At 52.4% G+C, this 13,180-nt stretch overlaps 1 protein-coding gene across 2 annotated transcripts in view; it reads right to left on the bottom strand.

The window, feature by feature from the left end:
• Nucleotides 1-13,180, bottom strand: part of JAG1 (jagged 1) — a 44,417-nt gene that overhangs the window by 17,085 nt on the left and 14,152 nt on the right. The window contains exons 4-15 of one of the 2 annotated variants that reach the window (XM_027560299.1): nt 12,049-12,303; nt 10,386-10,446; nt 6,528-6,658; nt 6,201-6,320; nt 5,384-5,497; nt 4,137-4,250; nt 3,438-3,551; nt 2,979-3,025; nt 2,465-2,638; nt 1,818-1,968; nt 833-997; nt 257-370 (exon numbers count right to left, since the gene is read on the bottom strand). In XM_027560299.1, the coding sequence (XP_027416100.1) occupies nt 257-370; nt 833-997; nt 1,818-1,968; nt 2,465-2,638; nt 2,979-3,025; nt 3,438-3,551; nt 4,137-4,250; nt 5,384-5,497; nt 6,201-6,320; nt 6,528-6,658; nt 10,386-10,446; nt 12,049-12,303 (1,560 nt within the window). The remainder of the gene's footprint in view (nt 1-256; nt 371-832; nt 998-1,817; nt 1,969-2,464; nt 2,639-2,978; nt 3,026-3,437; nt 3,552-4,136; nt 4,251-5,383; nt 5,498-6,200; nt 6,321-6,527; nt 6,659-10,385; nt 10,447-12,048; nt 12,304-13,180) is intronic. The other variant, XM_027560300.1, reaches the window with a different exon arrangement.

Below are 13,180 nucleotides of genomic sequence, written 5' to 3'. Positions count from 1 at the left end.
AGCATGCTAATTCCGGGGGCTAATTCTCAAAGCATCTCCACAGACACTCCCTCCCATGGGCTGGCCAGAGCACCACTACAGTAGTGCACATAGGCTCTCCTGTCCCATGGCAGGAGCTGCTGGGGCCTTGCTTCCAGAAATTCTCACTAAAAGGAAAGGCCTGCCGGGCTGCCTCTGCCCCCCGCCCCAGCGCGGCCATCCCGGGCTGCCTCTGCCCCCTGCCCCAGCGCGGCCGTGCCCAGGGAGCCCGACGCACTGGTCTCGCAGTGGGCCCCCTCCCAGCCGCCGCTGCAAATGCACGCGTAGGAGTTCACGCCATCGATGCAGGTGCCGCCGTTTCTACAGGGGTTGCTCTCACAGTCGTTAATGTCTGGGGAAGGAGGGGACACAGAACCTGGGTGAGTGCAGGACCAGCGATGCCACCGCCAGCGCTCTCCTAGGAGTTTCAAGCTCCTCCCGAGAAGAGCCACCCGACACCGCCACGCTGAACTCCATCAGGACTGTCCTGCAACCTGACAGGCAGCTGGGGAAGCAGGGGCCTCCAAAGGGCAACCCGTCCATTCGACTGAACATCCTCACACGAAGCTGCTCAGTGAGGGTCAGGAAGAAACTGCGATGGAAGGCGGACCCCCCTACCTATGGAGGTTTCACAACCTTCTGAAACATATGTGCTAAAGACCCCAGAGGCATCAGTGATCTCAGTTAAGCACCACCTCGGTCTTGGATCCTAGACGGCACCCCTGAGCTGGTCTTGCCTAAAAGGATCCAGGCCCCAGCCCCGCCCCCACGGCTAGGCCAGGCAAGGTGGGGCCCTGACGCCACGTGGTCTTACTTTCATGGCAGTACGTTCCGGTGAAGCCTTTGTTACAGTCACAGGTGAACTTGCCTCCCGACTGACTCTTGCACTTCCCGTGCGGGCCGCAGACATTGGAGGAAATGTAGCGCACCCCTTCCGGCGTGTCATTGGAGGCCATGGCCACTGTGCAGCTGTCAATCACTGCAAGACAGACCCGGGCTCAGTGCCCCGCCAGGGACCCAGCGTTCCCAAACCCAAGACCCAGGCCGCCTGCTCTCCCAGAGGCAAGCGCCATTGGCTACTGAGGGTAAGAAGCCCCAAGGCACCTCGGGGGCCAAGATGGCCATGTGCTGCATGCACTGTGACAGGCAAAGCCAACATTCCACGCAGAGGAGAGTAGTAGTTGCTTTTTTTTTTTTTTCTGCGGTATTTATTTCCTGTGGAGCCGAGCAGCTCATGCACGCAGGCCCTGTCCACCCTTCCTGCTACATCCACCAATTCTGCTGGAAGCTGGCTGATGAGGAGGAATGGCTTTCCCCTCCACTCAGTGGCACACAGGGCTGCAGGACGGACTTGCAGAACCTAGGGCTAAGCCACCTCACACGGCCACAGGCGCTAGTTACATCTAAGTAAATTAAAGTTAGGTAAATCAGGGTTTCTACTTGCCCCGATCGCTCTCTAAATGCCCTGGACCACATGTGGCCTGAGGCTCTTGTACCTGCTGGTGCAGAGACCACCAAGGCAGAAGGCGCTGCTGAAGTGGGTGCCCCAGGCAAAGTCTCGGCTTGCAGACCAGCCCGTCCCAGGACAGGATGCTAAATGAATTTCCTTCTCTCCCCAGGCTACTTGCAGGCATGGCCCCTCCACTGGCGGCCTGGGTAGATTGTTTCCACGTGTTCTGGCTTCCCTCCAAAGGGGCTATCAATCTACACTCCCCTCGAGTGTCCCAGGGCAGTGACAAATGGCCAGAGAGGAGGAGGAGCTTCGCAGAGGAGCCAGCGTTGAGCGGGGCAGACGGTACCTTCGCAGGGGGTGGTGCGGCAGTGGTCTTTAAGGTGGGAGCAGTTCTTGCCTTCATAGTCCTCAGGACACTTGCAGAAATAGTCGCTGGCTCGGTTGTAGCACTGGGCACCGTTTTGGCAGGGATTGGGCTCACAATAATCGATGTCCAGCTGTGGGACCAGGGACCAGGCAGGGAACAAAGTAAAACAAAGGCGTGATTACGACTCCTCTGGGGCAGCGGCCCCCGGAACGTGACCCTTCCAACTGCTTCCGTCAGGAGGACACGCAGCACGATTTATAGCTGTGTCCTAGACACTGTCCAGGTAAGCATTTGAAAAAGCAGGGCAGAGTGGGAGAGCGCTGGGTCTGAGATGAAACAGACAAAAAGAAGGGGCGGGAGGGAGGTTCAGGAGGGAGAGGATACGTGTGTCCTCATAGCTCATTCACGCTGTTGCATGGCAGACACAACATCGCACAGCAATTATCCTCCAGTGAAAAATAAAGAAATCAACAGACACCCGGAAGACAATCACTCATCAGTCTCCTTTCACGGCTTATCTCGAAGAGATCCCTAGTCAAGAGGAGACTCCAGGCAGTGTTGGGGGATGGAGGGAGAGGAGGAGACATCTGTGAAAACCTGGCCATCTGCGCTCCAGCCTGGCTCACCTGACAGAGGTTTCCAGAGAAACCAGTGGGACACAGACACTGGAATCTGTTGATTTCGTTCTGACAGTGACCCCCGTTGAGACAGGGGTTGCTGGCACACTCATCGATGTCTGTCTCACAGTGATCACCTGCATAGCCAGGTGGACAGATACAGCGATAACCGTTAACCAAATCCTGGAGGAGGAGAAGGAGGGGGAGAAACACATGCATTTTTTTCGAGGTGCTGCACAAACACGGGGCTTCGGTGGTTCAACGTGACTGTTTTGGTTCAGCTGATTCACTGAAAGAGAGGCCATGCCTTTCCAAACATGAAAGAGGAATTTCTATGTGCATGCCGTCAAGATGATTCCCAGGAGGGAGGCTGGGGGTAACATGAGCCCGGGCGAAGCGTCCAGAGCCTCACTTTTCATCTGCAGTTTAAAATCCCCCAGGGACAGAGCTTTCCGGGGGTCCCATCAATCTTTAGGCTTGTTGTCAATCAGTAAGGTTTTGACTGAAGTAAAGATTTACATACCCGACAGGAGGCATCATTCTGACACTGGCCGACGCAGTCATTAATATCTAAAAAATAAACAAGCCATCACATCAGAGGGGCAGTTTACATTGAAATTGGGCTTAATTGAAAAGCCTTCTCCTCTCAGGACAGATTAAAAACCTCCAATCAGATTTCCTGTGTGCTTCCCATGAGATAAGGTTATTACTGGGTGGGAACACTCCCTAATTCTTCCAGACTGAGCAACTGTAACTTCACATCATTGTTTTAACCACCTTATCAGTGTACGGCCTTTTTACCAGCTAATGAGCCTGATAACAAGTATGTTTTCACTGAACACTCCTTCTCCAAAAACATTCCCTCTATAAGGTTTTCCTTCTACTCCTCAAGTCTTAAACCTGGAGCCTGACTATATATAGCCGGCCAACACCTTCAACACCCTGGCGTCATGAAAATCAAAGTGCTGAGAACCTCACTCACTTATGTCACAGTTTTGACCCATCCAGCCTGGGAGGCAATTGCAGTAGTAGCTGGCAATCAGATTCTTGCAGGATCTGGCATTTACACAAGGTTTGGCCTCGCATTCATTTGCATCTGAAAGAAAGAGGATGAACAGTGAGAAATGGGGTTCTACTCCCACCCCAACCCTCCCACACCCACAAAAGAAACCACCAATAGTTTGTCTGAAGTGAGACATTTCAGTAAGCTCGCTAAATAAGAGATACTATCTGGAACATCTGAATCCTCCTAGCCATGATCCAATAAGGCACGCTGACTGATCACTTCCCAGCTGCTGTGAACAGCCAGCCCCCAACCAGAGGGCAGAAAGCACCAGGCACTTCTGTGCAGAACCCAGCGCAACCTAGTTGCTGGGATTTAAAAGTGGCAGAAAGAATGCAGACAGCTCATTCCTCATGAGATCATCCCCGTTTGGAACCCAGCTGAACACTTCTCGGACAGACGATTGACATGGTTCGAGGAATCCCACGACTTTCCCACAGGGCCTCCAAAAGCCAAGCCATTTGCATACGAGGGATTTCTCCCAGGCTCGCTGGAGCGACCCTCGATAATAAATGACTTCTCGGGAGGGACGGCACGTGAACTGGCACAGCCGGTCACATGCGTCTTCCCCAACAGCTCGGAGGACTCACGCTAACCCTGGTGCGGGGGCTCTCTTACCTAACTGGCACGTTTTGCCAGTCCACTGGGGCGGGCACACGCACTGAAATCCGTTAACCAAGTCCTGGCAGGTGCCCCCGTGGGCACAGTTATTTGGAGAACAGTCATCAATGTCTGTTCGACAGAGAGAGGAGAGGGTTGGCAACTTAATCTCAGTCCATTTGATAATCAGGTAGTTTAACACCACCCCTCACATGAGGGACCTTCACTTAAGAGCAAGGCACCTGAAGTGACAGCCACGATGACGGTAAGGCCCGATTTTAGCTTTAAATCCCCCACTGGCCCAGTTCATCTAATCCCCGACCTAAGCAGGCAGGAGAGCCAGCTGGATTCCTAAGCGTTAGCCCTTGGTAATTTGGGACACCATCTCTGCCCACCTTTATTTCTAAAGAAAAGTTTCATCTCAGCTCAAAGGTAGCTAAGGAGCAGTAAGGATAAATAACTTTCTTCACTGGTGAAAAAGATCACATTCTTATCTGCTCACAGAGTTCTCTCAAAATAACATGCCTGGGGTACCCAACCTCCCACTTCTGCACTGGACTCCAGGGCCTTTGGAGGGGTGGTCTCCTGCACACTCAGGAGGTGGCAGACTCTCCCTATGAACCTGCTCGCTGAGCCTTCATGCCCCAGGAAATGGGAAGAAAGGACGCCACCTTTCTCTGTTGAAACAGGGCACAGCTGGCAGCAACCAGAGTCCCACAAGCAGTGGGGGCGATCCCAACCCCAGGCCAATCCTTAACTGTGTTGCCTCCTGCTCTCAGGAGTAGATGACAGCGGACCTCAGGCCTGGCGACACCCCAGGAATCCAGGGGCTTGTTAAGGAGTACAGACTCCCCACCTCCAAGGGAAATGGTAGGACCCACACATCTTGGTAACTTGGTAGCCCTGGTCCCTCTTGGAAAATGTTTGTCCCCACAATGAACTTCAGTAGTGACAACCTCCCCCACAGGTGGTGTCTGCAGGGCTTCGAGGAGAACCACCGCCCCCAGGATTCAATCCAGAGGAGGCGGGGCTCCAGGGGGAACGTGCAAAGGGAGAAGCTTTCCCGGGGAGCCTCTTCCCGTCAGAGCTGCACGTGCTGACTTAGGAGGCTGCCTCAGACAGGGGAGCCCCTCCCACAGAGACAGACCCGGCACTGAGATGACATGGGGCCTCGATAGCCCTGCATCTCGACACAGTGATCCGCGGCCCCCACCACACACCCACCCCCGCACCGAGAAAGGACACGGGTCAAAGCCCGGACTTACTTGTGGAGCACGTAGGGCCAGTCCAGCCCGGAGAACACTCACACTCAAACCCCAGGGAGGTCTCCTTACAGCTGCCTCTGTTGTGGCAGGGATCAGAGAGGCAGGCGTGCTCCGCTGTGGACACCAGAGGGCCATCAGCATGGGACGCCCACCAAGAGGCTAACCGGACGCAAGCTCCCCGCCCACCCCACCCAAAGCCCACCCCTGGGCCACCAGCTCGAGCTTGTTCAAGAAATGATGCATATACACTAACATGTGTAAATAGATAGCCAATGGGAATTTGCTGAATGACTCAGGGAGATCAAACTGGGGCTCTGAAATAACCTAGAGGGGTGGAAATGGGTGGGAGGGAGATTCAAGAGGCAGAGGACACAGGCGTACCTGTGTTAACATAGGTACAACATATTAATTCATGTTGATGTATGATCAACAAATCAAACCAATGTTGTAAACCAATCATCAATTTAAAATAAATAAATATTAAAAAAAAAAAAAAAGCAAGCAAGCAAGCGTGGGACACAACCCCACTGTGTCTGGGGAAAAAGGAAGTCATCTTTCTTGCTAAGCTCTGGTCACCTTTCTCCCAGCTTCCGACTGGAAGCTGGGTCACTGCCCTGCACACGCTGCCCCGATGCAATCAGCCACACCCAAAACACCTGAGCAACTGGAGGGAGGTTTCAGAGAGCCAGGGAGCTGCTGGGAGCACAGGTCTTAACACCGGAGGGCAGTTTCACCTTTTCCAAGTCTCTAAGTGTATTTGAGTTGAGCAGACAGAAAGAGTGGAAAAGGGGGCTTTCTTTGCACCTAGACTGCTTACCGATTTCACAGTTGGGCCCGGAGTACCCTTCGGGGCAGGAACACTGGTATTTGTCAGGCCCTGTGTTGCTACAAGTTCCCCCATTGAGACATGGCTGGTGGGTCCCGCAGTAGTTGAGATCTGCCAAAAAGACCCCAAAGAAGTCTCTCAAAAATCAGAGAGACGGCCCATCTGCTGCGTTCCTAGACCCATTCCTCTTTACAAACTAAAACCAAGAGAAATAAACCCAAATTCACAGCGTTAAAGGCAAGTTCAAGCAGATTTGGAATAAAAGCCCAACAAACAAACATAAAGGAAAGTGGAAACCCAGTTCCCGCGTGGACGCACCTTTGTCGCAGAGCTGGCCGCCCCAGTTGGTCTCGCAGAGGCACTGCCAGGGCTCGTTACACGTGCCGTGGACGCAGCCGGGGTGCGGGATGCACTTGTCGCAGTACAGGCCCTGCCAGCCGTACTGGCACCTGGGGACACACAGCACGCCAGCCTTACCCTCCAGAGCTGGCGGGGAGAGCTGAGCCAGAAAATACAAGCCCTCGAAGCCCAGGCTTGCTAGTTTTGGTGACCGCCTGGTAGACGCTCAAGGTCCGTCCAGGGGTTCCCTCTGAACAAACATTTTCACAGTGGGACCGAGGGCCCCTCCCAGGCCCAGGTGACTCCCGACAAAAGGCGGGCTGTCTAGGGAGAGGCCCTTGCAGGGCCTTCCTGCACAAAGCCCCTCTCTCTTCTCGGGTTCCTGCAGGAGCCCAGGGTGGGGAATCAATCAAGCCCTAGGGGCGGAGGAGAGGGATCTCCCTCCAGTGACAGCAGCCATGCACAAGTCCTGCAAATGTGGCGAGTTTTACACCGCAGCTCCACTGGGGTCCCTTTCAGAGCAAGGCATGACCCCAGCACACAACAAGGCATCAAGATATCAAGGGTGGCAGAAAACTGCCTCCCACGGAGGCGTCCTGAGACGGGACAAGGAGGGAGGAGGCACCCTTCCTCGCAGAGATGGGGTTGGATCTCTGGACACATGTCTGCAGGGACAGCGAGGAAAGCGGACCGTGCTCAGAGCCAGCTCTGTGGGTGACCTATGACCCATCATCGTGGCTGCTTATGCTCTCTATTCTATAGCAGTTATTTCTCACTTTGCAAAAACCGAGTCAACTCAGTTTATCCAGTATTGGGGAAGGGAGGTGCGTTTCCTTGATAAATAAGCGCATCACTAATCGGACTCTTTGGAGGCCAGAGAGTGCCTTTGATCCTCAAACAAAACCAGAAGCACACACCTTCACCTGGGACAGGGCTCAGCTACTCTTCCCTCAGGTTTCAAGCCCTCTGCAACTGTGTCTTCTCAGAAATCCAGCTTCAGCAAACAGGTTGGAGCAGAGGGGAGGGGGCCCCCATGGCAGAGTGAAGGGGGAGTAAGCAAGGGAGAGCAATAGGCAAGCATTTCCACGGCGGGCCCACGAAAGCTGTGTCAGAACCGTCTCCCCCTTCCCACTCAGCTGAACTTGGGAAAACAAGCACCCCAAGACGCAAAGGCTTTCTGCTTCCAGAGAGCTGAAGGCAAGTTAAAAATCTTCGTCATGGGAAAATTATAGGGATCCAGCTAATGGCTAATCACCCATGGCCGCGAGTCAACTTAGCCCCTGAGAATTCTGACTAACCACTTCCTAACTTCTAAAAGCAAGCCATCCACGCCCCAGTACAAAGAACCACCAGGATGTGCGGTTTAAAAATCAGACACAGGATTCCGGTTGATCTGAAATGAAACTTCAGTCTAAATGACAAATGACTATTTAATGGAGTAAAAGAAGAACAAAGTCAATGCTTTGGTAGCAATTTCTTTAAAAGTGGACCCTCAAGTTGGTGGGAGTTCACGGTGATGCTCTTGATACTCTTAGCCTAGAAGGTAGATATTAAGAGGGAGTTGCTTTTGAAATAGCATTCTTGTCACTGTCTTTCCCCTATTCCCTCCCAAATGAGGGCTTGCTACACCTCTTCAATTTGCTTAACAAAATGCAAGAAGAGACAGCTGAGGACCTGCCCTCAGCTCTTAATTAATGAGAGCTGGATCCCCAAGCATAAAAAAGGAACCACAAGAGGCCACGGATGACTTCAAAAGAAAACAAATAAAAATACTGACCCTAAAACAGGCATCCACAAAGTTGTCCCAGTTTAATAATATATGATTAAGGTTCTCATGAGAAATTGAAGCGACTTTCCTCACAGGATGATTCACAATTAAGTTTGATATTATTGGCAGGCTTGCAATGAAGCAAGACCGTGCATCCAGGAAAAGGAACCCAGGTCGACTGGGGAGCAAGAGAGGCAGGCAGGTTCTCTCATGTGGAGGAAACAGAACAAAAACACACCCTTGTCGGCCACCATCCAGAGGGCTGCTTACAGGTCGCGGGCCATCCAGCTACGGAGCAGCAGACCAACCAGAACTTCCTCTGGCCGCAAGAGGGTTCTGTTATCATTTTTCTTTCAAGGGAAGGGGAAGGAGCCGGGTGGAAGGCTATGCAAATGCCGTGTGGGAAAGTCACACCTTCAGTCAGTAAGGGCCTGCGTGTCCAGGCAGGAGTGGGAGGGAGACTTTGAGAGAGGAAGGGCTCAGCTCTGGAGACAAAGCCTGTTGTTCTGGCTGGGAGGGCCTCCCCTGGCAGCGGCGTGTTTATTCTGATGACGGGAGCAGAAATCAGCCCCTGGCTGATAGTCATCTGAGCCCAACACAGGCGGGTGCCCGCGAGCTCGGCTGCTCTGAACCCGCGAGCACCCTTCAGGAGCAGGGCCTGCTCCCCACGATGGTGCCAGCTGCCCCCACTGGTAGGGTCCGCCCCAAACCCCCTCGGCTTCCGGGAGCATAACCGCCTCTCTGGAGTGCAAGGACAGGGACATCTCAGAGCAGCCTCTTCCGTTTGACCTCAGTGGCCCTGAGCTCTACTTCAGCCTCAAGCCTCAGAGCTCAGCGCTCCTGGCGGCGAGCAGAGGTGGCAGGGAGCACCCCGAGGTGCAGGCGACCAGGGCGGTCCTCTAGACTTTCTGAGCAGCAAAACCATGTGGCTGAGGTGGGCCGGTCAAAATGCAGATTCCCTGGGCCCAGCCGAGGGAGTGGGATCATCTAGGTGCAGGGTGGTACCCTGGAACCTGCATTTCCACACACGCCCGGTTAATTAGGGGAATGACACAGTACCGAGGTTTGTCCCTCCATCAACAGCGGCATCACTGGAGGCTTGCTGCAACTGCTGAGACTCGATATCCGCCTGCCCCTCACCCGCCCCCGACTCAGAATTCGAGACCTCACAAGAGCCCCAGGTAACGTGAGTTTGAGAGGCACTGCTCTAGACTATGGATTCGTAAGCTGCCCTTGGCTCAAACTGGAGTGGCTTTGGGGGTGAAAACAACAGGTCCGAAGGACCCATGTAGTGTCACATTAAATCTGCTAATCCTTCAGGTCTGGGAGGGGAGTAAAGTGGGTGCTCCTGTCAAAATGCCACAGACAGCCACAGCATTTCCTGAGACAAGCCTTTCCCAGATGGGCATGATGCACATTTCAAGAAGTTCCAAAAGCTGTAAGCGGGAAGTTGGGGACGGGGGGGTGGGGGGGGGGTGGGAAGGTCTAGGTTTGGCTTCTTGCATTGTCCCGCGCCATAAAAGAACAGACTTCAAAGGTCGGCAGCAAAAGTCTGCATTCATCAGGCTCAACTGACAAGATTCCAGCCCAGCCATTAACCTCTCAGCACCGGCCGGGCTCCCGCCTGCGAAGGGGGCCAGGAGCTCGTGCTAATCCCATTCTAAAGAATGCTCCACTTTCCCTACTGATGGGAAAAGTGGGGGAGGGCCGGGAGACCGAACACCGCGGCGGTGGGGGGAGGAGAGAGCCCCCAGCACCAACCCAGTCCTGGACAGTCCATTAGCACTTGAAGGGGAAGATTATAACAACGTGTTATCAATTTACAGAACCGTTAATACATGAAGTCACTCGCTATGCCCAGAAGTTTTTTTTTTTTCCAAGAGAGAAGCATGTACATTCCAGTGGACAGCTGGTATAATTTAATAAGCTTCGGATGTGCTTATTTGAATTTTTTTTTGGTCAAGTTTTCTTGTCCTCCAATGAAAGATAGGCATATTCACAGTAGAGTCAGTCCTCTTTTTGCATTAAAGGGATAATTATTAGGGGGAAAAAAAAGTCTAGTTGTTTACCTGCAATCGCCTGGGAGTTTGCAAGACCCATGCTTGGGGCTACAGCCCTGTCGGCAAATAGCTGTAAAAAAGATAAAAAAGGGAAACAAAGAAGGGTGCATCAGTGCTGCCAGTCTCTCGCAGGGCCACAGTCACGGGAATGGCCTCATCCGACAAAATCCACTGTTTTAAGAGATCTCATTTCAAGTACACTATAAGGAGAGGAAGATGGGAGGTGCCCCAAGAACGAATCCAGCTTTAAACTTCAAGGCCACACGAGCAGATCCTCAAACGCGACGCTATGTGTGGACAAAATGCAGGCAAGTGGGTAGGGGAAGGGGTGCCTCTGAAGGATGCCTGCCCTGCTCCCACCCTCGCCAAAACAAAAAGAAGGCCTAATCCTCCCCTGGTCATCTTCCTTCCTCCATCCTCCAGCCTTCCTAGAACCCTCCGACGAAACACCTGGGTCTCAGAAACCCCACGGGACTCACAAAGCCAACCAGGCCGACCTTGCTTGGCAGGCTAATCCACTAGCCGGATCTAGTGGTACTTTTTTTTGCAAAGTATTCCTACAAAGCAATTCTGCTTCTTTTACAGAAAAAAAATTTTTGAGCAGACATTAAAAAATAGTGGGCAGATACTTTTAAGTAACTGTTACTGATTTTTAGGACATCAACTATTTAAAATATGTTTATCAGTCCTTTTATTTGGATCCCAGAAAGGCTACCTTTTCAAATTCCTGTCTCTAATTATTTAAGAAAGCATTTTTGCCTGAGAGACCAGCAAATTCTTCTTTGCTCTGCCCTTCAGCCACAGTTCAAAAATTCATTTTTTAACTTGAGTTTATCTTAAAGGAATTTACCAAATTATATGAACCAAGCAGAGTGTGTTAATGTTCTTAAGGGCCTATTATATGGTTAACTAGAATTACCCACCAATTTGCTCTGAATGAGAAGCTTTGTAAAGGTGAAGCCCACAGACAATTCTGTGCACATCTGTGAACTGGTGCCAACTCCCTGAATTCTAGCAGTCAGGGCTGACAATTGACGGGACGTCTGAGGTGTATCCCACTGTAGATACATTCGATTCACCGCTCACTCTCTCCCCCAAAGCCCTGCCCCCAGAGATGCCCAGTGAAGGTTGCCGGGAGGCCACCTTGAGCCTAGGGTGTTGTTTCTCACAGGCTCTCAGACACTGGCTGGGTAACCCCATCTCAGCCAGGATCTGTGTGAGGTCAGGGGCCTTAAGCACGGACCCTGAGAAGCGGGGTCAGGCAGAGAGAAGGCGCTGACGGCAGCAAGCAGAAGAGGAGCGGCTGAGCCGGAACTGGAATGAGCCGGAGCCTGGCCTTGGCCCGATCCCAGGTGCAGCTCTGGAGTGCGGACTGCAGCCCTGAATCAAGGCCTCGGGGGTGTGGCCCGCACACACCCGTGTCAGCCACTCACAGGCTGAGCCGGAGGGGCTAGGCGTCAAGCAGCATCCGTTTAGCCCAGGACAGCGCTCCGGAGATGGAGCCACTGTGCGGGGTTAGTGGGCAAGACTCACTGGGGGAGTAGGTACCGACAGCAGCTTTGTGTCTGGGGCCTAGAAAACAGCCCCCATCTCCCAGCCCGAGATGCCACCTGACCGGAGGCGGGTGAGACTGTGGCCCTCACGGTGACAGCGGTCGAGCACGCACACACACCTTTGTTGCACTCGGGGCCCATCCAGCCTTCCATGCACGTTTTGTTCCCATTCTGGTCGCAGGCATAGTGTCCAAAGAAGTCGTCTCTGGGTCGGCAGAACTTATTGCAGCCGAAGCCATAGTAATAGTCATCGCAGGTTACTCGGATCTGATACTCAAAGTGGGCAACCCCTGTGTTCTGCTTCAGTGTCTGCCACTGCCGGCCGGGGTTGATCATGCCTGAGTAGGAAGCCTTTTCAATGATGCTGTCAGGTTCTAGAGTGGGGGGGAAAAAAAGGATTAATCACAGTGACCTTCACGTCGGAGATTTCTCCCCCAACCATTCTGATGATTTTTAATAACAAATGCACCTGGTACAAAATGGCAGAAAATAAGCCATTCACCTCCCTCTCCAGAGGCAACCACCATACATTTACCTTCTTACTTCCAGTATTTCATTGTTTGCAAATAAAGTGAAGTTAGCTACCTCACTTCTGAACTGTGCACTGAGGTTGTTTTTGGCCTTTTGTTAATAAGGAAGGCCACAAGGAACGGCCTTGAACGTATTTGCCTGCATGTTGTTCTAAAAGAAAGAAGTATCCCCGAAACAGAAGTACTAGGTCAAAGACACACACACAAACCCACTTCCACCCAGAAAACTCCAACCACCAGAAACGAAGCCCTGTCCTCCTGCTCTCCCACCAGCAGAGCAAACTTTGCCAACAGCAGTGCCAACACTGCGTGTTACTGGACCTTCTCATTTAATGGGTGTTTAACCGATCGTGAGGACCCTTTTGACAAAGCCGCGTGTATCTCTTCCTCTGAACTGCAAGCCTGTTTCTCTCCTTCACCAACTCTTCTATTGCTGCTGGTAATACTGGTTTGCAAAAGCTCTTTATATGTAATAGAAAGAGGCCCCTCTCTTATGGAAGGCTACTCTCCAAGAAATTTCCTTATCCCAGGTCAAGGTTAGCAACCTTTCTTTTCTGGTTTTAGAGTTGTGTATTTTGCTTTAGAAAAGCTGTGTCTCTCCCAAACTCTCCACTGGAAGCCAAAGAGTAATTCTGGGTGTTTTTTTTTTAAGTTGAAAACTTTGCTGCCTCTTAAGCTGGTGTTTAAACAGCAATACCACGAACTTGATGTATTTGAACTT

The sequence above is a fragment of the Bos indicus x Bos taurus genome, chromosome 13, assembly GCF_003369695.1.
Source record: "Bos indicus x Bos taurus breed Angus x Brahman F1 hybrid chromosome 13, Bos_hybrid_MaternalHap_v2.0, whole genome shotgun sequence".
In the NCBI taxonomy this organism is placed as follows: domain Eukaryota; kingdom Metazoa; phylum Chordata; class Mammalia; order Artiodactyla; family Bovidae; genus Bos; species Bos indicus x Bos taurus.
Note: the sequence above shows the minus strand (reverse complement) of the source record. Positions and strands in the feature narration are given on the sequence as shown.